General features: G+C 44.8%; 1 protein-coding gene across 6 annotated transcripts in view; it reads right to left on the reverse strand.

Annotated features, from left to right (window-relative positions):
* The window catches only part of sphkap (SPHK1 interactor, AKAP domain containing), a 175,587-nt gene that overhangs the window by 4,372 nt on the left and 144,159 nt on the right, over positions 1-27,056 (reverse strand). For 3 of the 6 annotated variants that reach the window (XM_085795368.1, XM_085795372.1, XM_085795369.1), the window contains exons 2-7: positions 19,708-19,810; positions 18,288-18,398; positions 7,817-7,876; positions 7,279-7,419; positions 6,315-6,579; positions 1,472-4,811 (exon numbers count right to left, since the gene is read on the reverse strand). In XM_085795368.1, the coding sequence (XP_085651494.1) occupies positions 1,472-4,811; positions 6,315-6,579; positions 7,279-7,419; positions 7,817-7,876; positions 18,288-18,398; positions 19,708-19,810 (4,020 nt within the window). Of the gene's footprint in view, positions 1-1,471; positions 4,812-6,314; positions 6,580-7,278; positions 7,420-7,816; positions 7,877-18,287; positions 18,399-19,707; positions 19,811-21,861; positions 22,387-27,056 lie in introns of those variants that run through there. The other 3 variants (XM_085795370.1, XM_085795371.1, XM_085795373.1) reach the window with 2 other exon arrangements.

Consider the following 27,056-nt stretch of genomic DNA (forward strand, 5'->3'; position numbering starts at 1 on the left):
TGCACAGTGTCTGCTGTGATGTGTGGTAAACATTGGCTGTTTAATTTCCACTGTTCTTCCAAGGCTGCTCCTCTGCAAACAGTATTGTTTTGTTGAAATTAAAATACATCTTAAAAAGGCAATATCCTCTCTAAAAATCACTTTCAAAATAACTTCATACAAATAACAAGCCTTTGCAGTCTGAAATAACTGCACTTCATAAACAGGAAGCGAATTCATTTCAATATCGTTAATGCGTCAGCAAACTGCAACCCCCCCCCCCCCCGGCGACTGTTGGATTTCAGTTTCTTTTCCAGGGAGCTGATTCAATTAAAGACATAATCAGATGATTGAGGGCTTCCATCTGCAACAATTCCAGAGGGAAATTAGCTTTTATTGACTAGGCGAGTGATTGACTTCCACTGTTACACAAGGGACAAACAGATGCACTCCACTTGTTCCTGGATTACATATATTGTCAAGTGAAAAGGAACACATCTTGTGACACTGCTGTGTCGTGTTTTTCTTTTCAATAATTTCTGACCATATCTATTTGCTTAAAACAAATTCCACTGGGTCACAACTCCTTCCTTACATCTGGATGTTTTACTTTCCTCTATGTACCTCTCTTGGCAACCCCTTTTTTCCACCTTAACATTTTCAGCATGTTCATTTGATTCCAGGATTGCTTCTGTATTCTTTACCAGCAGAATATCCACTAAAATGTCTTCTGGGAGAGTCTACGCTATGCTGCCTCCTCTGAGGCGACTTAGACACTTTGACTTTTTAGAATTAGTGACTCTGGCCACCTTGCCGAGGCCTCGTCTCACTGAAATGTCAGTGGTTTGAATATGCCCTGAAGACTGACCATGTCGAATAAAGCACTAATCTAAAGAAACTACATACGCTCACTACAAATGAACCGATGTAATACAAACACCAAACTCCTCAGCTAACCTGCAGCTGAACAACTTAAACAACTCAAGGAAGTTTCCATCTAATGCAGCCCCGAAACTCCTTGTTATTTTAGCTGTGTCACTGCAAATCTACAGACCTAAGGATGTCAAGTGGTTTTAGTGTATTAGGCAAGTGCGAGAGTAGCTTGTACTGATCAAGGTGAGTTCAACAGCCCCACAGCGGATAAACGATGAGGCCACTAAAAGCTTTCTGCACACACAGTACATCATCCAGACAGCGCGAATCACAGCCTAGCCGAAGGTTTGTCAAACCTCACACACTGCTCAAATAGATTAGTTTTCCTTGGGACTAGATCCTCTGCAAAATCACTAAACTGGATAGTTGGATGTTATTGGATTAGTGGAGATTTCCTTAGATCTATTATGTTTATCTTAACAATAATCATGTGATTCACTTTTCTCTTATCTACTTTTCACATACACACTGTGATTATTCTGCTGCTGGGCTGTAAAAAGTGGTTTCTGCCTGAAGGAGGGGTCTGACTGTCAGGACAGGACTGTGAGCAGTGTCGTACCTGCTGCCGCTGGCTGCAGCTCTCTCCGTTCGTTTGGTAGCCGACACCGGGGCCGTTTCCTGAGGTCCTCCTCCGGGTCTTTCGAGGTTTGAAGAGGTCTGCTCATCTTTCTGATCTCCCTCAATGTGGATCAGCGGCACATCTCTGGGACTCCTCATGCGTGGCGTGCAGCTGTCACTGGCCCCGGGCACTACTCCAGTACCCGCTTGCTCCTGGCTGGACCTGCTGCGACTGCAACTTAGATGTGATTGTTTGAACCCCCTCCGTCTTTCACCAACTGGCATGTGCGACCCGAGCATGCCCCCAGCTACGTCTTGCTGGCCCCCGAGTGCAGACTTGCCAATATCTACTATGTCAGCTGCCAGGCGATTGGCAAACTGCTGCACATGGGGCTGGGATTCTCCTGCAGCCTCCAGCTCAATACTGTCCTCTGGATCAGCAATGATCTTATTCTTTCTCATCAAAGACTCGATGGAGCTCGACCAGGTCTCATGAATCAGCATGTCAGTGATCTGGTCGGTCTTACCCCTTTGATAGAGGCAGGAGTCTGACTTACACAGTCCCATTGCTGACACCGAGTTGGTGGGGAAGATATTCAGCGTGTCTCCATGCACATTACGGGCGAATCCATCAAAAGAGTTGGCTTTAATGGGCGAGTTGACTGTCAGCCGTGAGTCTGAGGAGCGTCGGTCTGGGACGGAGGACTGTCTTATGCAGAAGGGCGTCCTAGGGGAAGGTGGAAACAGGCTGTTGCTCCATTCTTTAGTCTTGGCAATGCCATACTCTTTGTTTTCCTTATCCATGTCCCGAAGCATGAAGCGGTAGAACTCCTCTGTGATGCTCTCTGTGCTGGACTGTTTGGACAGGCAGGACGAGGCCCTGACATTAAGGTGACTATTTTTCTTTGATGCAGCCTGTTGCACAGCTGCGGTCAGAATGCTGCTGGCATTTTTCCCTGCGTAGTAGTCCAGCAGAAGGTCAAAGCCCCTGCCCTCAGTCTCCATCTGGTTCACCATAAACCGCGAGAACTCATCCGTGATGCTCTCACAGCTGGACTGCTTAGAGATTGAGCTGCCACGACTCAAGTTCTGACCTAACCGACTGCCGGGCCCCAGCGTGTTGGGCGTTCCTGACGGGTCTGCGTCTTCCTCAGGAATGCTCTCGTAGCTGGATGCCTTCCCGCGGCTCCATCTCTCACACTGCAACCTGCTGCGTGGCTGTCCTGCTTTGGAGGTATCTACCACATTGAGCTCAGGGCAGTTCATGATCCTGGCTGTGACCTCTGAGGCAAAAAGGGCAAATGGGTCCTGCAGTTCATCCGGGTTGACCGACTCATCCACCACCCGGTTCACAAGTCGCTCCATCAGTTCTGGTTGCTCCTCCGTTTTCCTCTTGATCTCACTGAGGCGTGGAGCCCGATGCTTCTTGGAGGTGGCGTTGCCGCTCGGACCCTCTTTCCTCCTGAGCACCGTGCGGCAAGCGGGGATCATGTAGGCTTCTGGCCCTTCAGTAGACGCCCCTTTTAGAGCACAGAACCAGGGTTGTTTTCCAGTGGAGTTCTCCAGGCAGATGGCTGCCAGTTCTGTGGCCATCGATACGACTGTAGCAGCCAAATCATCAGCGTAGCATGTAATAGGCGTCCTGGATTCAGAGTCCATCCTAAAAGAGAGGAGAGAACTGCAAGAGTTGAGGGAGGACTGGGGCGTGAGGGAAGCCTGCCTGCTGTCACTTCCTGTCACTAGTCGTCCCCTCCTGTCGGTGCCGTGAACCGAGATTTCGCTCAAAGGTTCCCTGATGCCCTGCTGGATCTGCTGGTGGTCAGACTTCGACTGACTTTGTCTGCACAGCGACGGCAGCTGTTGCTCTTTGCTCTGCGCTGTTGAGGAGGATACAATGAGATCACATTCCTCAAGCACATATTTCTCCTTCAGCCCAAGGACCATGTTGAGCTTATCTGTGAAGTGCAGCGTGCCACCGTGGTGCTCGCTATTAGGGGACTGGCCGTGGCTGACTAAGCTCTGTAATTGACTTAATGGATCCTTGCTCTCCTTGGTGGCGGCAGGCGCCCGAGCACAAGTATCACCCTCCTGTGTCTCAGCTGACCCTTGGTCAAATCTAGAGATGTGACTGATTTTCTTCTGCGTCAGGCAAAGGATCTCAAACAGCAAATTGTTTACACTGTCCTGCAGGCAAACCTGAAGGCTCGGTGCATCTTTTCCAGTCCCCTCCAGTTCTTTTTTCTTTTTTGCTTTCTCTAAAGCGTGCTTAAACAGGCTGTCTGCGACCTCATTAATTAAGTCATCCACCTCCCTTTCATCCATATAGGACTTTTTTGGACAGGTAATACCATCTACTATCTTGTTGTGTGTGGACTCCAGCAAGTGAGCCACACTCCTGTAGCCTTGTGGCTGAGTCAGCACGTCTGCTGCCTCCCTGTGCAGGACTTCAGCAATGTTGGCACGAAACGCTTCGACGCTGGTGCCCTGCGCCACGCTGCAGTGCAGGGTGAAGGCCGCGGAGGCCTCGGCAGCGGACATCAGGCCGCGGGATGCTGTGTAGACGTCCGTGGAATTTGCGTCAGAATCGCCACCCTCCCCCGAATCGTCCGTTATCTCCACAGCCGCCACAGCGCCGGCTACCTGAGCCACGCCACACATGGCCGAGGTGAGGGAGTAGTCGGCTCCATCCTCTACGTCCTGCAGCTCCTCCTCTGTTTCCTCCTCTGAAGCAGATTCCATGGCCAGCTGTTCTGTCAGCTCTGGTGCAGTAATGGTCCCGATGACACTGGCAGCACAGGCCAAAGCCACTTCTACGTGTTTGGATGAGTGTCCCCCGTTGTGGTGGGGAATGTGAGCCTGTGTCCCATTTTCTGGCACCTCTCTGGCCTTGGCAGCGAGATCCTCGTCGGGCACATGGGACACCTGGGTCTCTGGCCATTCTGCAGCTCCATCAGAGCTGTCTGGGCTTTGAACTATAACAATCTTGGGGAGATCAAAAGAACATGTGCGCTGCTTGGAAGGTTCTTTGGTCTTTGAAGGACCAGTGGGTTTGGACGGACAACTTGCAAGGGACACGCTGACAGCAGCCTCGGAAACAAAGGAGGTTTCATCTTGAGAGAGGCGTATGAAGGCGTCTTGCAGCACTGACTCAGCCAGATTGGTGGCGTAGTGACCGGCTGATTCCTTCGTCTGGAGGCTCGCCCGCTGATGCCCTTCTCTCTTCAGCTCAGCATCCTCCCTGCTCTGGTGACGGGCCAGCTGTCCCCTCTGACACGCCAGTCTGACACAGTGTTTCTGCGCAACCTCTACCAAGCTGTCTGCCAGATCACCACTCTCTGGCTCTGTGGAGAGACAGAGGGAAAGGGGGGGAGGACAGAGAAACAGAGGGAATGAGACATGTCCGCTCTGATTAGAAAGTAGCTCAGTTTCCAAAAAGTCACAGCAGAATGAGAATATTTCCCTGTTTTAGCTTGTTTGTCTCATTCAATTTCCCCTTAGACAAAATTTCAGATAATTATTTTCATCTAAAGTATTTTGTCACTGGTGTAACACACTGACAATAAATATATAGGCGACTGCTCTCCTCTCTGTGTTTGCCTACTTGGTAGATGTGTTGCAATACAGGATTCTCGATTCCTTTTTTTTTTTTTTTTAAACAAACAAACAAACAAACAAACCTTATACTCAATAAAACAAACATGACTAGAATAGGGAGTACAAAATTAAATGTGAATTCTAGCTCGATATCAATAAAAATGTCAGAACAATTCGCATTTTATATTGTTGTCCTTAAAATACTACAGTATCTAGGTGAGACAAATAGTCTTATCACTATTTGACAAACATAAGACTTAAAGCAGAAGTAAGTGATCCGGTCGTTTTCGTGTTTCGGTCCAAACACTCTATGTAAGTGATTGCTGTCGGAAGATATAACTATTTAAGACTTATATTAACACAAATATATCACTTACTTCTGCTTTAACTAACACCAAACCTCTTTGTTGGCTGTGTTGTGTCTCATTTCTGCCACAGACCTAAACATGAAAACATTACACTTAAGAGTAAGTGAAGAGAGCAGGATCCACATGAACAGAACAGTGTTTGTTCTTGATGGACTCAGCTGCTTGTTGCTTGTTTAGCAAGCTTTTAAAGATGACCTTAAAAGTCAAGATTAAACTTCTTCTTTTTTTTTTTGCTTTTGCCTGTTTTCTCAGTTGCTTAAGAAAGACGCTATCACATCAAAGCATATTTTTGGAGCCGGCTCTTCACGCTGCACAGTATGTGGTCACCATGCGCTGTAAGGTTTTTGAGTGGACGGCGTGCTGACTCAAGCTGTGAATAATTGCAAATGTATCACAGGAACACTGTGAGGCTGCTGGGGCCAACGCTGTTTACACAATGTGCAGATGTAGGATGAAGTCTTTAACCCCTGTGCTGTTGCACACTGGGTCACGCAAAGGACAGAGTGTCCTTCAGGCAACTACAATGAATAAAGCTTTGACAGAGAAGATCAACATTTATATAAACACTCAGCTTGCATTAATGCATAGAAAACTCACTGCATAAATGCCAGAGTAGCTATGAATATTCACAACATAAATAGGAATTCATCCAGATTAACTCCCATGGCTCTTTGAAAATGTATCTGGATCTTAATCCTTATAACACAAAATGACAGACAATCATATGACACATGTGTAATTCTCTTTTCATTTACATGCAGAGGTTCAAAAGAAAATTAGTCATGATCTTCCACAGTAGAGAATGTCTAAATATTGAGAAACCAGCCAGCTGACATGTGCACTTGAAAAGAAAACCTCCATGATGGTGGTAACAAGGTTCACCATTTCTGAAGCCGTCATCCTCGCTGTCATCTCCCAGGTGTTCTGAAGCCGTCAGGAAATCCTCTTCTATGGACGAGATGGAGCGATTGGTGTCGTCTTCAGCCCGCTGCCCTGCTGCTGGGCCCTGCTGGTGCTGCCGCTCCTTTCCCCACTGCAGACCGATCAGGAACTTGTTGATCTCAAAGATGATGCTGCCGGGTTGGGGGGAGCGTCTCTGCCCCGAACACTGTACCAGGCACACACCTGTGCTTCTCTGCTGCCCGCCCTGAATGGAACATGTACAGACACCTATTATGCACATAAATACACACACATCATATACACAACTCCTCCTGCAGACACACGCAAAGGTGCACACCCATCATGCATAAACAAAACACACAGGTGACAACGTATATACATACATACACAAATTATGAGACATAAAAACACAAACATCTGGAACCTTTAGTAATTCTATGTAGCTATGATGGTTATTTCTCCCTCCTTTATTCCATATACTGTAAAATCATTGGACTTGTTCATGCAACTTTAACTGTCTCTGCAGGTTCCTCAGGCTGTGTATTGATTCTAATAGTGGATTTGAGCAGTGATGTATCTGGAGAGTCCATGAGATGAGGTCGTAACTGTTGGTGTATTTTTATGCCTGTTTAACCTTTTGAAGTTTTCTGAAATACATGCTCTCTATCTCCAAGTGTCATTTCCTGTATGTAAAATGTTGGTTTTCTGTGTGACACGAGGTTGTGTGATGACAGAGATATTTTTATATCCACGTGGAGTGAAGGAGGGAGGATGTGCCTCCTCCTGTGGATCTGTACCAGCACAAAAGGTTCAAATCATAATCACACAAAATTGCTGTACAAAAGTGAAGAACAGCTTGCACCCTCCGCCTTGTACCGCAGGGCTGGTTAATTCAAAGGCTGAAAACGCTCACAACGATTTGAAGACATCACTGCAAACTCACCTGAGAGGGAGAGTGTGGGTGTGTTTGGCAGGCGTCTGTGGCTTCCAGGCCGCCTAGCAGTAGGATCTCATTTTCTTTCGGCTGGTGGACTGTAAGTAATTCAACGAGCTTTGGCAGATCTGGAGACACCAATGCCAGTTTCTGCAGGAGACATGCCGAGCACAAAGAGACGATGCTAAATGATAACAAAAAACCCCCCCCCCCCCCCCCCGAGTTACTTCCAAACTGAACATAATTTGTTCTGTGTACTTCCAACTCAGAGACACGTAATTATAAAATCCTTCCTGTGAGAAGTCTTGAACCATGGAATGATTATTGATCGCCCACCAGTGCCACCACCAGCTGCAAGAGGCTGCTAAATCTGCATATTATCTAAACAAATCAACCCTCTAATTCTGGGTAATGATCCTGAATCCATGGCAACTCAGCCAATGTTTATATGTGCAATACAATGAACCCCTGGGAGATGAAAAGTGGATGGAAAAGGAAAAGGGGTAGCAGGCAGCAAGGACAGAAGGAGGAGGAGGAATCAACTCACCTTGTTGTTTTTGTCATTACGACAATCTGTTTTCTGAGGGTCCAGATTTACAAAACAGATCTGAAAGACAGAAAGAGAAAGACAGATTTACCACGAGGCGGATTGGACCACAAAAGCTGAGCAGGAGAAGCAACAACAGCAACAACAACAGCCATTTCTTTGTCACAGTTTCTGGCTGAATAATAGCTTTCCTCTAGGTGACTCCCAATTTAAAACTACAGCAGCTGTTTGTTGTGAATAACCACTGTAAGGCACCTTCGTTCATTTGCAGAGCTCTTTCTAAGAAAACTCCCCTGTGTTGCAGGGGCTGCTAGAAGCAGGTGTAAACCTGCTACGATTGTCTTAGCAAGTCTGTCTTTTTTTTCTTTTTTTCCCCCTGCCTCCCTCACTCTGCCCTTGTCACAATCGGTGCGTCCCCTTCTCTTCCCACCTCCCCCGCCTTTGCATCCGGCTGCAGGTTTAATGGTCTGTGATGGAGTCCTCGTGTCAGTGCTGGGAGTCTGGGACTGTCCAACGTTTGCTGTTGGATTCGACAGCACACAAGCCTCTGATCTGAGTCTGCATAGCCAAGTTAGTCCTGTGCGGCTAAAAGGATAAAGCAGCAGCAGCAGCAGCAGCAGCAGCATTTGGAGGGGGGTGGGATGTTGCTCCCACATGAGCAGCCATACTAAGCATGTGTATTCAGGGTACTGTGAAGTGCTTTGAGAGAAGTGACATGTTTGTGCATCAGTCAGGAAAATAAACTTTATATATGTTTATCGTCTAAATGCTATCATGCTTGTCACTAATAATCAAACCCAGTCCTGAGACAGACACAGAGACAGTTTCCATCTTTTCAATGCAAAACAGACACAAGCTGGATTCTGCTCTCTCCCTTTTTCCTCTGGCATCTGCATATCCACTCTACCTGCTGCCATCTTTCCACCTTCTCTCCTCTCTAGACCTGTGAAAAATATATAGTTTCAAATAATCCCATCTTGACACACATCTGTGTTTGAAATAATTTCCTTTGAACTACCTGAGATGTGCTTGATTCATCCTGCTAGGCTTCTAAACAGCCTCAGTGCTGGTGAGATAGCATGATTTTTATCCTTTTTTTCTGTACCTCCCCGTGTGTCTGCGTTGTATTTAACAAGATCTTTGCATGCAGAAAGTCATGTCAAAATAGATCCTGCACATCACACTGTCTGTTTCTGGCTGCAGATTTGAAAATGAAGCAAAGGATGAAAAAGAAATGCTGCAATAAATAGGTCAACAGAAAAATTATATAATAAAATAAGGCTGTAATTTGGATGCACTTTGTTACATTTTCTGTCCGTTAAAAGACTCATGATTGACTCATCAAAGTACAGGCTAAGATTAAGAGGGAACAATACCAGAAAAACAACAAAACCCTGTCTGCAAAGCCACATTGCATGAGCCAAAATGTCCTTCGGTAATGCAGCACTTTCAAAACAGGCCAATTTCTCCCCCCCTCACCTCCAATCTGGCATCCTGCAGTCAAAAACAATATTTTACAAACTAGTCTAATGTGATGAAAATCGCCGCTTGAAAATCGAGTCAGTCAAGTATAAAAAATGTGAACTCAATGACAGCTGACAAAGACAGAATATTTGAAAAGGTTTTCCTATCTCACCCATGTGTGTGTGTGTGTGTGTGTGTGTGTGTGTGTGTGTGTGTTTTCCTCCTTTGCCCTTCATGGATTCCATATGTCATTTATAACATTTATCTGAATACCAGGAGGTTTCCTTCTTTTGTTACCTTTCCCTCCAGATAACAGCCCGAGGAACACAAACAATTGCTCATTGGCTTGTCTGTTGTTCAGATCAGTTTAGTGAGTGTGATGAGGAACTGTCAGAATAGCTGTTAAATGTCAATGATATACACATAGGACCTGAGATAATTCTTCAACATTTCCTGAAAACAAATGATGCATCCATTGTATTTGGACTGTATGATTGTTTAATGCATGTTGTGATGCACAACTCATTGATTTCTATCCATACTATGACCCCCATGCTCAGGAGACCTCTATAGTAGGTACTGATGGAAATCAACCCAGAAAAGGAGTGTCGACACCTTCCCACTACCAGCACCTCGCCTGCAGATGACACTGAGATTGAGGCGAATGCGAGGCGAGTGATCCACGATTTTGACCTTGAGAGGGGTTGAAGCAATTTAACCCCATCAGACGGCGAGAGCCGAGAGGCAGTTGTTCTAAATTTGGGTTGCAGAGGACCGTCTAGTCCTTTCTGTGTCCATGTGTGAGATGAGCCCAGGGACACGCTCCGATTCTATCACTTCCTCACAGACATGCCAGACAACACTGGCTTGCATAAGTCTGTCTCTGAAGGACTGACCACATAAACATCAGCTGAGGGATACAGAAAGCGAAGTAGAGAAAGACATATGTAGACATTGGGAGGGAATATGACGATGTGGGGCTAAACTGATACGGTGAGAGTAAAGTAAAACACTCAAGGGCTTGAAAATTGCTTTGGATGAGAGAGATGGGCAGTAAAACTGTTCAGAAAAGTCATGTTGTTATGGTTTGACAGTTAAAGCTCCAATAACTGATTGTTTGGCCACTTGGGGGCAGTAGAAACGAACTCTGAACAAAACACTATCATTACCTTTTAAGAGGACATGGCAAATTTATATAACAAGTCAAGCAGATGCAGAGAATATCAACATTCATCTTGAGTTGTGTATCTGAGTTGTGAACTTAAAGAACGTATTTATATTCAAAATTCTTGATATGAATGTCCTTTATTTCCCACCATGTTGTGTCCACACTGTAGCTGCAGCAGAGGTTTTGCTGTCTTTCCAGGCTTTCTCGCATCACTAGGTGCTCAGCTCATGTTAATCTGCAGTCGTGCTCAACATTGGCCCAGCCAGCCAAAGTGAAACTCGGGGTGACTCTGACCACCTGTGCTCATGGAGCGCTAAGACCAAACTGGACAGCAGCACCAGGGATCTAAAAACAGCCTCAGAGACAACGGGCAGCAGCAGAGTTGTGAACGCTTGAATAGATGGTTGTGCAAGGGAACACGAAGGCCGTCTCTTTGTCCGATCGGCTTCAGGGGCTGCTTTATTTCCATCCCTGACTTTGAAAGTAGTAGTTTGACAAAGCAATCCCAACTCAAGCCAACTCACTAGTTTTCTTTTTCCTCCAACGCAACTTTAAACAGTGTCTCTAACTGTATCACACTTATCACCAGTGATGGAGTTGGCTTACTGTACGATGCTAAATGATAACAAAAAAGGTTTTTTTCTAATTTGTTCTGTGTACTTACAACTCAGAGACACGTAATTATAAAATCCTTCCTGTGAGAAGTCGTGACCCATGGAATGATTATCGATCGCCCACCAATGCCACCATGCAGCAGCTGCAGGAGGCTGCTAAATCTGCATATTATCTAAAAAACAAATCAATGCATGTTGCTGTTGACATGTGAGCTCTATATGTTTTATGTGGACACATTCAGAAACAGCATGTTGTGCATTTGAGACACACACACACACACACACACACACACACACACACACACACACACACACACACACACACACACACACACACACACACACACACACACAGCATAAAATCCCATTTGGCTTTGGACATAAAAAAAACTGTTGGGCAGGCAGGTTTCTTTCTTTCCTCTACACACAGACTAGGAATATTGCTTATTCAGATCCGTGGTCCCCAGTTTCAGCACAATATTGTGTGCACACATACGTAGCTAATACAACAAACCATTACAAACATATCGGTCTCCTTTGTCCATCAAAGCTTCACTCCCCTTCAGCAGCCCTCCCTCTCTGCTCACTACTCTGATCCTCCCACACACAGCTGCTGCTCTCAGTCCTTCTGTCTCCTTTTTTTCCTCAACTGTGGCCTTTTTTTTGCTCTTTTTTTTTAATAATTTGAAACATAAAACTATTTTTGTAGTTGTGTAGTCCTTCATGTTACTGTGTGCTTATTTTGTGTGCCATCTTTCTTAGCAAAAAGCAACAATGAAATATAGCTAATAACTTCAGCCTTGGTAGCAACCGGTGTGACTTACAATCTTCTACTGTAACACAGTAGTTCCTTCAATTCTGCATTAGTTACCATCATTATTGTCTGTCCAAAATTAGCAGTAGCAGTAGGATGCATCATCCTTGAATACAGTGTGTGCTTCATCAACAGCCGTGCCCGTCTACTGCTAAAAGACACACACACACACACACACACACACACACACACACACACACACACACACACACACACACACACACACACACACACACACACACACACTCATTTACTCACATTACAATTGATGTTTGGCAGTGAGTTGCTGAGCTTGGAGCCCCAGGCTGACCATCAAGAAGCTGACCCTGTCCCAGTTCTTTTCACGGCATGAATAATATAGATATGTTATGGAAAAATGTTGAACGCAAAGGATGAATCGTATCTCTGGGGAGTGCATACATTCTCCCGTGGGTCAAAAAATGTTTACATTCACGAGAGGATCCTAAATTTACCGGCACATATGGACAGAGCGTGTTAATGCGTTCATTCCTCAAGAGAAGAGGAAAAAAAGGACTATGATGAATGCTTGGTGGATGCTGTGTCATATTTGCAGTGCATAAATTTGAATTTGCAAATGAGCTTCACATTAGAAAAGTGTTAAGATAGGTTGTCACCACATCATCATTATTATTATTATTATTAAAGTAACATTGCGGAGTTTTTCGGCCTTAAAATAATGTTTCCAGACTCATTGCAGCGGGAGCGTGCCTATGTTCCCACAGCCCTATGTTCCCTCTGGACTCTCTCTACCTATCTGGACTCTACCTATCTGGCCTGTCTAGCCTCTACCTGGTCTTTTTACTAAACTTAACCAACTCCTTTCTTCATTGCCTAAACCCAACCAATGGTGGGACCAAAGGGCTGAGGGAACATAGGGCCTAATTTTCAGTGACAACAAAAGTTAGAAATGAGGGAACATAGGGCTGAGGGAACATAGGGCTGTGGGAACATAGGCATGACCCCATTGCGGTGATAGAAAAATGGTTAATAGGATGAATGGTGCTGCCGCCGCAGCCTGAGCGGGGTCGCGTCGGCTGAAACCGCACTATGTAACTTCCCTGCACGGGTACGAAACACCGCCCCCCCCCTCCTCCCCCCTCCCCCCTGCGTCGGAGAGAGACGTGGTGCGTAAAAGCGAAACTTACGGTTCTCCTCCGGTCGTCGTCGCCGCCGCCGCCGCCGCCGCCGCGGCGGCAGCCTCCTCCCTCTATTTTTAATGACACATGGTGGACTTCACAGAGAAGGGGCTTCAACTTTTGGCCACACTTTAGAATGACCCTGCACCACAGACTGTATATTCTCAACCTGTCTGTCTGAGGTGAAATGTGTAGAGGAAAGGTTTAGGTTTAAAGGGAAGGAGGGTGTTTGTGTTCCTGCTCTGATCCTGCTGTAAGTCAGCGCTCCTGCCACAGCTGATGGCATATTTATTCTGTTCTGCCTCTCTCTGTGCTGAGAAGGGACAGGTCAGGACACGGCACTCCGCCCGAGTGTGAAGTGTTTGAATCCGGTGATGAATGGATCACTCTACTCCTAGGACTACAGCTTCAAAAGAGGAAGGACACTGAAGAAAATAATTTTCAGCATTTGAGAAATGTTCTTGCATTTTGTTGAATTCTCTTATTGGCCTCAATTGAAATTCAGTACTACTCGTTTGGTTTTCCCTCTTGGTTTGCTCTTTTTGTTCAACAACAGAACTTTTATTGCTCATTTTCTCAGAAATATCTTCACCCTAGTCTACACCCATATTAACTGAATAAACACATCGATTAAGAGAAATACAACATGGAAATCAGATGCAGAGATTTGACAACTGTTTGCCTCACGAAGAAAAAAAAAAAAAGATCCAGTCTCCCTCAAAACGCTCACCCTGTCGAATCTCTCAGGGATGTGATGAAATGCAGTGTGACTATCACAGCAACATGACACTTCTCTGTGACTTCATGCATTAAAACATGAGTGAGTGATCAAAGGTGACAACATGATGCAGCCAGTGGTGGGTGATGGAGCGAAAACCACAAGCTTTTATCTTTTATTTGCCTCACTATTTATTGGCCCCTCCGCATTCACTATTCGGGAATGTTCCTGAAAACATCAATGCTTAAAACTATGTCGACTCTCAAACAACATTTTCTTATAGAAACCACAAGACAATGGGAATGATGTGGGAAAATTTGGATTTTCAAAATATTCCCTAACCAGTCAACTTCCAGTAAAGTCAGACTATGCTGTTTTAACCTTCAACCAAACCCTCAAAAACTCAATACTATAATTGCTTTGGTAAATTAAAGCCAAAGAAGGCCAAGTCATCAACACAAGAACAATCAGATTCCTCTCCTCCTTGTGCTCTGTGTGTTTTTGTATCTCTCTGCACTTTCCAGTGTTTGTGTGTGGTTTTGTGGCGGCTCCTCTCAATCTCTCTGGATCAGCATTCATTGTCTTTTTCACTCGTTTACCCCGCTTCTATTTTCCATGCTAGGCCGTCTCTCTCTCTCTCTCTCTCTGCCTCCCTGTACAGTTCAGGCCAGGACAGGAGAATTTATTTCTCACACAGTGTCATCATTCGTCAGCTACCGCCTGATTGATTGGCTGTGTTGAGCCAGGGAAAAGCCAAATAGAGAATTGAGAGTCAGAGGAGCAATTTGTCACGTCAACGTCCAGGAGCGACGCTGTGGGAGGACGGGCTGCATCTGTTCACTCTCGCATTAAAGTTCCACCCCGATTCATAAAAAACAGTCTCAATGAAGAGAAAAAAAACAAATGACCATTGATTCTTTTATGAAGATTAAGCTGCTTTTGTTTTTACATTTCACGAGGGAAAACAAAGATAAAACTGTCTGCAAAATCTCTGCCCTGGGTAGTGCGAGTGATGTCTTTGTTTTCAAGTTGGCACAAACAGCATCCCAGGTGAAGAATAATGCAGAGAAAGAAGCATTGAGGCATAATGCATACATCTAGTTTGTGAGACTCTTTAGCCAACAGGACATTTGAGCTGATGTACAGACCATCTGCCCTTTGAAATACCACTAAACTTAAGCTCTGTATTTTTCACAACTTGTATCGGTACATGCGCGGAGCTGTGGCAAAGATCAAACACCTCTGAAGAGCTCTTGCATATAACCCACACACAGTTTGAGTCCTGTGTACAACTTGTCCTAGATAATCCAGCTGGTGTCTGGGGGGTTCCAGGAACATTCAATTGAGCATGTGGCTGCTCTCACTTATGAAGTGCGACATGAGTGAGTGAGAACGGTGCTCTTTGCTAAATTACTGCTTGTCCTGTTACCTTGGTAATGATTATCAAACACTTGAGGCATGTTTTAGCGAAGAAGAGTATGGCGGAAAAATGTCAAAACACTCTGCGTGTTACTGGCATTTATTCTGCAGAAGACAAACCAGCTATCGACCATGACTCAGGAATGAAAAATAAAAACACCAACAAGTTGCACAAGTGATGATTTGGTGGTGAGAACAAAACAACAGGAAGTTTTCAATGCATCACTTAAATAAGGGTTGAAAACCTGAAAACCATGTGATGCTCTAATCATCCTTATGTTATTTATGATTCTCAATGTTGACTACTGCTGTGAAATGAGAGAGTCAGTGTAGTAGTCTACAGCCAAGTTAAGGCTACTACACTATATTGTGTGAGGCTGTGCATCACTATCTCTCTATGGGAAGATCTTTGAGAGTGATACCACTACTCTTGCAGTGGAAACTGAATCACTGAGTCGTGGCTCTGATCAGTGAGTTGCATGTCGTGACTCAGAGACAGTGCTGCCCAGGAGGCTCTCAGGAAGAAAAAAAAATCCATTGAAACAGGGAAATATGAGTTTGAGATGATGTTATTACAGAGAAGTGATTAAGCTCTTTAATGAACCCCAACAAAAACATTGAGCAAAATTTCATCTTTCTTAAAGAAAGACCTTAGTCCGCATTTATTTACAGAGTTCAGCAGGTTTAAATCTATATTCTTTGAAGAAGTACACATGAGTAATTTGTGTTGTTGACAATCATCAACCTTCTTTTAAATTGGTGTCATGTGCCTTGTCATTTGTCCCACAGGACACGCTTACTGGATATCATATTGATAGATTAGTGTTTCTACTTACAGTAATCTATTCCCACATGCAAAGAACAAAGGCAGGGACAGTATAAAATGGCTAATTTACAACATTATGTTCCAAGATATAAACTTAAATGTTGTGTTTTAAAGTGTTCTTTGAATAAGAAACCATGACTTACAGTATATTATCTCTATTAAATCTAAGTGGGACTGTGCAGCTACTCTGCTGTAGCTCCAGGCATGTCAACCCAAACTCAGACAGATTTAGTGGAAAAGAGGACAAAATCATAAGATGAAGCTAAGGTACACTGATTGAATTTATGTAACACTGAGATTGTTTATCTCATATTGATGGCTGTATGTCCAGATATCAAACTACTGAAATCCTCGAGACGTTACAGCAAAGATGAAATTCCGTAACTACACCCTAAAAACAACTATCTGCAAAAAACATGGTCTATGGTGAGCTGGACAATAAACCCACTTTCTGTCATAGCTGAAAACAGAATTGGCTGCTAAAAGGTAAAGAAATTCAGGTCAGTTCAGTCATGTACAAGTATTTGCTTTGGCTAAATTATGCTGGTGTACACCACCATTTTATTTATTTATCTATTTATTTTTAACTATAATTTTGGGCTTTATGCTTTTAATTGATATGACAGCTGTAGAGAGACAGGACATGGGGAGAAAGCCCCCACCACCACCATTGATTTTGAAGGTTAAGCAGATATTGGATGTACTGGATGACTATGGTTTGTTTTATCTCTAAACAAAGTGTCGAACAGAAGCTGAGAGATCAGTTTTTCACGTGATATCAGACAGGCAGCTCTGTCATCATGTGATAGTTATGTAGAACTAAAACAAGAGTTTAAACTGCGTAGGTATCTGTTGTTGCTATTTGTAAGTTTAGGATGAACAACACCAGAATTCCTAAGGTCACAACCAGAAGATCTGCAGTATTTGTAACAGAGTCTAAACACAATGAAATATACAGAGAGGAACTCACCAAAGTATTATTTAAACTAATTGTCATCATTGTGGTTAAATCAATACTGTTACTGCACTTACTGCCTTGTGCCACTGTTTTGTTATGAATGCATGTTCTGTTCACACCATGCAATCATGCAGTCTTGAGTCACATAAATAAATGAAAATAGTAATGAACTAAAAAAGGCCATTATGACAGCTTATTTATTTTCAGTCACAGAGTGTGATAAAATAACCACATCAGAGATGCATCTACTACTGTATATATTATAAAACCATCTTCCTTTTAACAGTTTGATCACAGATGACCTGCTGAGACTGAACAGAGCCTTTCACAATCTTTCCGCAGAATAAAATTGCATCATTTATAACATCTGCTCAAAGAAAATCTTCTGGTGTATTTGAAGCAGGAAAGCACTTTTGAGAAATGCTCTTCCATTAACAGAGGCAAAAATAAACACAGTTTTCCAACCTAATTACAAAGCACAAATCCTCTATTTTTATTCACAGAAGGGGGGGGCAAAGAAAATGAAAAAAAAAAAAAACACTCAATGACAACATCAGAGGTGACATTGTTTATGTATTTATCATATGTGAACTGATTAATTGTTATTTAGGATGAAGTGAGCAAAGCCTATGTGCAAGGACCACACCTAATGATGTCAATGCAACGACAAGCCTTCAAGTATCCCTCTACATCACAGGAGCATGATGAGAAGTAAAACTGCTGGATGTCAGCACAAAAAAAGGGATTTTGATCAGCTGTTATGTCGCCAACTGCTACAGTGGAGCTGCAGTGTGACCAGCTGTGAAAGAGCAGAGCCGCACTGGGAATATCACAGCTGTTAAGATGTATTTTTGTGTAACATCAACTTCGCCTTGATCAGTAACTCCGCTTACAAGCTGTTGCTACATACAGTATAAAGTGCTACTGAAGATTTATTCTTCTAATTGAATACTACAAAGAAACCTCAGCAACAAAATACTGCACCCATAGATCTGAACTGAGTCACATCCATTCTGCCAAAACATTCGCTCAACACAGTACGAGAGGCACATTACACTTTTTGGCAGCTAAATACAGTAGCAGCGAGGAACCAGCCATCATCACCATGCCTACAACACACCCGGAGGCAGCAGGCTGATGAGAGTGCAGTTCTTAGACGTCATCTCACATCAGCTCCACCTGAAGATTCAACCCCCCACCTCACTGTCGCCTCAGGCCACAAACACGCCTCCTGCAGCTTCACGTCTCCACAGTCAGAGATGACTTACTGTAGTAGTGCAGCTTTGTTTCCATTAGCGTGCGCATGTTTCATCACCCGCAGTATGCTACTCACCATGGTGCAGCTGCCCTCCGTGTCGTCGTCCAGCAGGCCCAGTCTGCACAGAGCCTTCTCGTTCCTCAGCCAGTACTCGGACGACTCCAGCACGCTGTTACTGCACAGCACCTGCAGCACACAGATAAAGCCCTCTCAGGTAGGAGTAGCATTGAAGTCACACAACACAGAATCCTGGAGAATAACACACACACACACACACGCAATCTTCTGAGTCACCCATTCACTTTCATCTGCCAGTCTCTGTGTTTTCCCCCTCTGGTAGATGGGATCAATTGACCTTTCTCCAGAACCTTCACTTCAGGATAAGTGTGTGCGACACAGGATCAATAATCTGTCAGCTAACCAGACACTGCACATTATATATACACATCAGTTATTGTCTCCTCCCTGGAGGGACACTTTAATGAAGCCTTTTTGTATGAAACCTACAGCAATGCAGCTGCTTTTGTCGGTGACAAGTGTGCCGCTGACTGACACATTCATTTGTCACAGAATATTGACTTTCCAGCTTTAATAATCACCCAGTTCCAATGCCAAGGATGAATTTAAACATTCCCTATTTCTATCTGTTTTATTTGTAAGACAAGAAAAAGGAAGTTTTCTGTAGTTTGTTTTCCTTAAGCACAGCAGGTAGAGGATTAAAAAAAACATGTTGTGATTAAAATTATCCTTATGCAGTCACTTTGACGTATGACAGATATTACGTGTGCGCTGTTGTCTTGTCTCACTGTGTATTTTTAGTGACAAATCATGCCCCCCCTATGCTTGCACCCTCAGGAATGGGCCATCTGTGCAGGCCCACGTCCAGGTAAAGGTGACGTCGACTCGGCTGATCTCACTGAGAGCGATCGTATCAAAGGCTGTGGGCACAGGTCAGCTCCAGTTTGAACAAAGCTGTCACCTTGTGTCTCTATGGGACGCTGGAGTGGAAGTCGGTTACGATCATGAGAGGCTGGCTAATTAGGAACACGCACCGGCCGAGTTCACCTGTACATATACACATATAGTCAGGGGTGCACACAAATAGAACTACACACACTTTAAAAGAAAAATTCAATCTAGCCTCCACCTCAGCCTACTGATCTGTACCGTTTCCCCTCCTGTCTCTCCGGTACTGGGAGATGATAAATCTACTGGGTTGACCCCCAGGGTCTGGCTGTGCCTCTTATTACACAACCCCTGGGTGTCACTGGCACCCTGAAGGAGGAAATGAAAATCTCTGGCTCTGCTGGAAACACACAAACAGATAAAGTGACGAGGAACGAGGAGACAGATATGACAGGCAGGTGCACAGAGGATGGTGAAAAAATGAAAAGAAGTGTTTGAGAAGTGGTCGTACAGCAGACATAGGCTACAGAGACACGGTTAGATAGATCGCAGCACAAACACATGAGACCCAGCTCTGTTTTTTTTTTACCTTCTTGCAGGCGCTGATAGACGAGGCCACAGTGCTGTCTGTGGTGCCTCCCTCCACCTCCACAGCCTCTGAGCCTTCAAACATGGCAGATGACTGGAAGTTACTGCAAGACAAAAAGGGCATGGAGTTGACTTTGTCAGAGCAAATTCTTGTCAAACACTCAACACTTCCCTTTTTCAAAAAATGTACCAGTTTATACCCAAGCAACATTAAATTTCCCATGTTTACTGAAAAGGGAAAGAGTTTTTGTAGTCTTTTGAATATCAAGACCTGCTTGTCGCATTATCATTTATGGGAAGCCAGTGTAGTCAATAAGTTTATTTTGTGTTGTCTGTGATGTCTTCTCTCTCTGCATTAACACACTCAATGCAGAGAAGAAAAGGCAAAGCCAACTGTGTGCTGGTCTGTTAGAGAACTGCGGCTTTTTGCAGAAGGCTATCAGTGTGTTCAAGAGAGCCTGCAGCCAGTTTCCAATTTTCCAAGATACCACACACATACTGTTTACAACTAATGCATTCAACAACAAAAAACACCACCACCACCACACTGTCACCATAGCTGTCAAATGACCCGATCTAGGATTAGAGAAAGACAAACAGGAACTGCAACATTTGGTGCATCAGACAAAATTATTCAACAAACTCCAGTGATGAGTATGTCTGTCAGACTATGGTAAGCCTACAAAAAAAGCCACTATCCAAAAGTCAAAAATCCCAGGATGGCGTCATTATCCACCATGCATGCTTTCACTGAGATAAGCCAAATCGAAGCTTATCTGGAATGGCATTAATGAGGATCAATTTGGAAAATAAAGAGGCTGGGGATGCATATTTAAATAGGAGCAGCTGTCCCCCCCCTTCCTGTAATCCACATATTTCAAAGCAAATTAAAACCATTCCGTTTTGAAAGCTCCCTGGGGGATCATACAACTGGATCTATTTGCAGTTAATGATGTAAATAAGTGTGTCTCTGGAAAAGTGAGTTTTGCACTGAATGGCTGGACACACTGAAATGATGTAGAGATGGTAAGTAGATGTGATGTGCTTTAAATAGGCTGCTGTGTCTGCGAGGCACACATCAAAACAGCCAGCCAACACACACACACACACACACACACACACACACACACACACACACACACACACACACACAAACACACTCACACACAGTGATTCTGCAGTGAATATGTTGGATGCATGCATAAAATAATAAAAATAAATTAGAAAAAAAAAGAAACAGTGGTGTCCGTTCAAGATTTGGAGATTTTTTTTCTTGCAGTGAATTAAAGGAGAGCTGCGGGATAGATTTGTCACGCCACCTCCTTGTCTAATCTTTGCGTTTAACGACCTCTCCATCGCGACACCGTGATGATTGACACTCTCACGTGCTCCCGCCCCAGAAGGTACCCAGCAGGAATCAACCTGATCAGAGGACAAAATTGAGCCCTGAAGATGCCCAGGTCCACCGCTGTAATTTACTAACTGGGAACGTTTGTGTGTTTGAGGAGTCCAGAGCCCAGTTTACTGCACGAACCGGCAACTTACTGCTTAATAATGCGTGCGTATAAAGTTTAGATCCTGAGTGTGGGAGACAATAACGTCAGTTTTGATTGGTAACAACTGAGGAAATTGTTGAAGCTGATAACTGAGATGTGGAAATCTCGCTTCTCTCCTCTGCCACACATTCAGCCAGGCCAAGCTGAGATATTTTGTTTACTGCACACACACCAGCAGTCTGCTGTGAAAGCCGCTTTACTGCAACGCTCTGCATGGATTTTGGGGCGCGTTTCAAGACCAAACACAAACGACACGCTTTGCACAGCCAAACAATAAAAATAAAAAATCACACTACGCTTTTGATCCAACACACTCTGTGCACCTGCTGCCTCACACTTAGCCATTTCATTCCTTTGACATTGTGGAAATAGCTCATATAGGACACTATTAGTTTAAAAGGGTGCTGCAAATATCACAGTAAATCCACTTATGGGTTATTAAAAACAGATATTTGCATGGCACCACTGTACAGTAGATGTTCACTACTGAACAGCATGCAGTTTCAGTGCCAAAAGACGTATTATGTTAATTTTGTTTGGAAATATGCGCCAATGCTCATCGACAGTGTATGTTTTTCCAAATCGGGATGTGGACTTACCTCGGGGTTTTCAGAAGGCACTTTGCGCCTGCCATTCTGTCAAAAAAAAAAAAAAAAAAGCAAAACAAAAAAAGGAAAGAAAAGAAGAAGAAGAAGAAGAAGAAGAAGAAGAAAAAAGAAAGAATACAGAAAAAAAGGCAAAGTGTCCTCAACCCGTGTGATTATTTCCTCTGTGGGGGAAGGGGGACAGGGAGAGGAACAGCGGAGCGCCTCCACGCGTAATTGTCCCCGGGAAACTCTACGGTCCAGATGCGCATCCCAGACCGAGCACTGAAGGAATCCCAGACTGTTTTCCCATCACTGGACTGTGATGCACTAAGTTGATACCCCGCGGTATCAGCAGCAGCAGCAGCAGCAGCAACAACAGCAGCAGCAAACCCCTGCTTGCCCTGCGCGTCTGTCCGCCAAGTGCTCAGTGCAGGCGCAGGAGCCCTGCATGAATCAAACGTAATGAGCTGCACGACGCAGGCAAGGGCATGGATATGGACAGTGCGCGCTCATGTTGCTGCACGCGCATGTGTGTACAAACAGTGGTACGCGCGCACACGTACGTAGTTGTTTTACCACCAAATCCACATAACGTTGTTAACCATTTACAGTACAGGGCTCTTTAAATAAACTGTAGGCTAATGAATGTATTGATCACGAAGGAGTGATGAAGACAGGCAGGAACCAAACAGTGGGAAAGCATCATGTGTAAAGAGGAAAGGAACCAGCAACAGCAGCAACTATAAATATAGGCTGAATAAATAGTAGGCTATAACTCTCCACCACTACTGAAACTAAAGAAAATGTGATCTGTAGCTGAAATAAACCCAGACACTCCTCTTCAGCCCTTTTATTTCTAACTTGAATGGATTTGAATATGAAGCCACACTGTGACATTTTAGTGACATTTTAACTCATTGTATTTGAGCATGATCCTGTTATATTATTAGTTTGGCATCCGATAATAGGATGATTCCGCTGCATACAGTATCCACCTTTTTCCGAACGTCAAAAACGTAGCCTGTTTTGCCGGTTTTGGAATGTTATGTTTACGTTTCCATGGTTTCAGTAGCCGTGGTAAATGCATGGATCCCCCCCCCCCAATGAAAATCTGTAAAACGCATGGATCATCACAGCAGCTTTTAACAGTGGATATCACACAAATTGACATCTGTGTTAAAAGCCAGCGTTAATAGATTCATGCGTTTACCGCAACTATGACAACGCCTGAAAACCATGGAAACGTAAACGTAAAATTCCACCAAACCGGCAAACCTAAGCCAGTTTTGACCATAGATGACGTTCGGAAACTTGTGGATAGGCACGATTATTGTCATAAGCTGCGTTCCGATCCACAGTTTACTTGGACAGAGCCCCCTACTCCCTGCACAGGGAATCTGCCGTAGGAAACTTCATTTAACCGATATTACACCAATCGGAACACCCTGCAACGTCACAGCTGTTTCCGGTCGAGTTCAAAAATAAAGTTTTTAAGTTTCAAAATGTTTCACGCCACTATCACCGTTTAGACAGATCTGAAATTATTTAAGAAACATTACTATTTCTGTGTGCACAAGCAAAGCAGTTTTGTGTTACAATGCGTGGTATTTATTCAGTTTGGGGGTATCAGGATGTGTAGAAAGCATCAGTGGCTCAGCCGACAGGAAAGCTAACGGCTGTTGCTAAGCTAACGGCTGTTGCTAAGATAACGGCGGCAGCTAAGCTAACGCAGCTAAGCTAACAGGACGTCAGCTGTTAAAACCCTCCCGTTGTCGGACACGACATGAAACTACTCTTGTTAGCTCAATCAGGTTGTAACTAAGATATTCGCCGGAAAAAATATTTTTTCATGGACCGTTTATTGAGCCACTGAGCTATTAAAGTTAGACAGGTAACCGTTAGCCCTACCAATTTACGTAACGCACGTAAACGGACCGCAATGGCTGATGGGTAATATCGGTTGTCAACATCCGGTGAACTGGGCGAAGTGAGGAACCGTTGTTCACTCCTTCCCTGCACAGTTCACAGTTCCCTTCAAACTGCTCCCTGCGGTTTGGAACCACACTTAACATGGCGGCACACCCTGTGTAGTCCACTGCGCAGGGAACTAAAGGTCGATCGGAACGCACCCATATTATAGTTATAACGGAACTAATGTTGCCACAGCAACTGGAACATTGTAGCGCAGAGCAGTTAATGTGTTGTTGCCTTGGTTACAGAGACGCTCTTCTTATGCCGGTTTGTTTAGATGTTTGCGCTGTTATTAAAGTAAATATCAACGGAGTAAGCCTACCCTCGATCATTTTACATGGTGTCAGAAGTAATTCAACGAAGAAAGTAAGAAGACAGACGGCAAGAAGAAAGAAATGGCGAAGTTTAACCCTCCGGAAAACTTTACGTTTGACAAGCCGATGGAGTGGCCCGAGTGGAAGCAACGGTTCGAGCGATACAGAGTCGCAACAAAGCTTCACAAGGACGAGGGACAAGTACAAGTGAGCTGCCTGATTTATGCCATGGGCAACGAGGCAGAAAACATTTTTAAGTCATTCACGTTTGCTCAAGAGGAGGACCGTAATGACTTTGTCATCGTCATGGGGAAGTTTAACGACTACTTTTTTCCGAGGAGGAACGTTATCCACGAACGGGCATGTTTTTACCAACGGGTCCAACGGCCGGGTGAGAAGGCAGAATGTTTCATCAGAGCCCTGTATGATCTGTCAGAGCACTGCGAGTTTGGAGTAACTCGAGAGGAAAACATCCGCGACCGCATCGTCGTCGGGATGATGGATAAAGAGCTCTCCCGCAGGCTGCAGCTGATGTCGGACCTGACGCTGACGCACACAATACAGACCGTCAGACAGTCGGAGGAGGTCGCGACACAAGTGAGTCTGCAAGGAGACGCTGCGGGATCAGTACAGGAGGTGCAGTTTAAACGTAAAAGCACGAACTGGAAACCACAACAGCGTCAACAAGGCAAGTCAAAGGACAGAAAATGGGGGGGGAATGAGAAGAAATGTGGCAAATGTGGGAAAACACAGCATAATAGAGATGAGAAGTGTCCTGCAGAAAGAGCTACCTGCCACAACTGTCACAGAATGGGACACTGGGCCAGAGTATGTCGCAGCAGGTCAGTGAATGAGGTCACAGAGACTGAGAGAGCTGGGCAGACCTCTTATTTCCTGGGTTCAGTGTGTGATGCTAATGAAAAAAGTGAACAGTGGACTGTGCAACTTCAAGTGGATTCCTGTCCAGTAGAATTCAAGATTGACACGGGAGCTGATGTCACTGTCATAAGTGAGGACACATTTCACACACTCACCCCTGAGAGAGCACTGGACCCACCTGACATTTCTCTGGACAGCCCTGGAGGTGAGCTGCTGTGTCTGGGCCGCTTCAACGCAACAGCCAGCCACAAAGGTAAAGACTATCTATTCACAGCCTACGTAGTACGTGGACGTAGAGTCAACAATCTCCTCAGCCAGGCCCTGTCAGTGAGGATGAACCTGGTGAGGCGAGTAGATGAGTTAAAATGCATCAGCAGCCATCTAACCCACAGTGAGCATGCTACTCTAAAAACTGAACCAGTCAAAATCCAGCTAAGAGAAGATGCTGTACCATATGCTGTGCACACTGCACGTCGTGTGCCCTTTCCCATGTTAGAGAAAGTGAAAGAAGAAATACAGAGGATGGAGAAGGATGGTGTCATCGAGCGAGTGATACAACCTACTGAATGGTGCGCTCCCATGGTACCAGTCCTGAAGAAGAACACAGGCACAGCCCGAATCTGCGTTGACCTGACAAAGCTAAACAGGTCAGTCAAAAGAGAACGCTACATCCTACCAACTTCAGACGAGATAACAGCCAAGCTGAGCGGCGCAACTGTGTTTTCTTCCCTTGATGCTGCCAGCGGATTCTGGCAGATCCCTCTGCATCCAGACAGCTGCAAGCTGACAACATTTATAACACCTTTTGGCAGATACTGTTTCAAAAGACTACCTTTTGGCATAACAAGTGCACCGGAGATCTTCCAGCGCAAGATGCTGGAGACTTTAGAAGGACTGGAAGGCGTGGCAGTCTTCATGGATGACATCCTCATCTATGGGACCTCGATGGAGCAACATGATGCCCGACTGGAGAAGGTGCTGCAGCGTGTTGAGTCGGCAGGGTTCAAACTCAACAAGGAGAAATGCTCCCTCAGACAGAGCCAGCTACGCTTCCTGGGTCATCTCATCGACCAGTCAGGAGTCAGACCGGACCCTGACAAAGTGGAGGCTATTCACCAGCTGCCACCGCCTGAAAATGTGCAGGAGCTAAAAAGAGTCCTCGGCATGGTGAATTACCTGGGGAGGTTCGTCCCAGCCCTTGCAGCGGTGGGACAGCCGTTGTATGAGCTGCTAAAGAGCAAGAACATCTGGACGTGGGGACACTCACAGCAGGCAGCTTTTGAGGACATTAAAAGAATGCTGACAAAAGCACCTGTTCTTTCCTTTTATGATGTCACAAGGCCTACAGCTGTATCTGCAGACGCCAGTAGTTATGGACTGGGAGCTGTGCTGCTTCAGCTCCACTGAGAAGAGTGGAAGCCAGTAGCCTACTGCTCCAGACGTCTCTCAGAAGCTGAAACACGCTATGCCCAGATAGAGAAGGAGTGTCTGGCTGGTGTGTGGGCTTGTGAAAAGTTTGATAAGTATCTGTGTGGCCTAGATGAATTCAGGCTTGAGACTGATCATAAGCCATTGGTGCCACTCATCAACAGCCAGAGCATCGATAATGTTCCCTTGAGATCTCAGCGTCTTCTAATGCGGCTGATGAGGTACAAACCAGTTGCTGTATATGTGCCAGGAAAAACTCTCCTCGTCGCTGATGCCTTGTCCCGAAGCCCACAGACTTACACAAAAGAAGAAGCTGACACACACAGCGAGGTGGAGTGTTATGTAGCTTCGGTGGTACAAAGCATCCCAGCATCTCCAAGCAGGATGGAAAGCATCAAAATGGCCACTGCAGCTGACAGCGAGCTGCAGTCTGTCATCAAATTCGTGAGAAGCGGATGGCCAGAATACAGTGGAAATGCACCACCAAATGTCAGAGTGTACATGAAGGTGAAAAATGAGCTATCAGAGGCTGATGGTTTGCTCATACGTGGAAGCAGGATCGTCATTCCACAGTCACAGAGAGCCGACATCATTCAGAAAATACATGATGGACAT

This window comes from Trachurus japonicus, chromosome 13 (assembly GCF_045865225.1).
Source record: "Trachurus japonicus isolate A0001 chromosome 13, Traja_1.0".
NCBI lineage: Eukaryota > Metazoa > Chordata > Actinopteri > Carangiformes > Carangidae > Trachurus > Trachurus japonicus.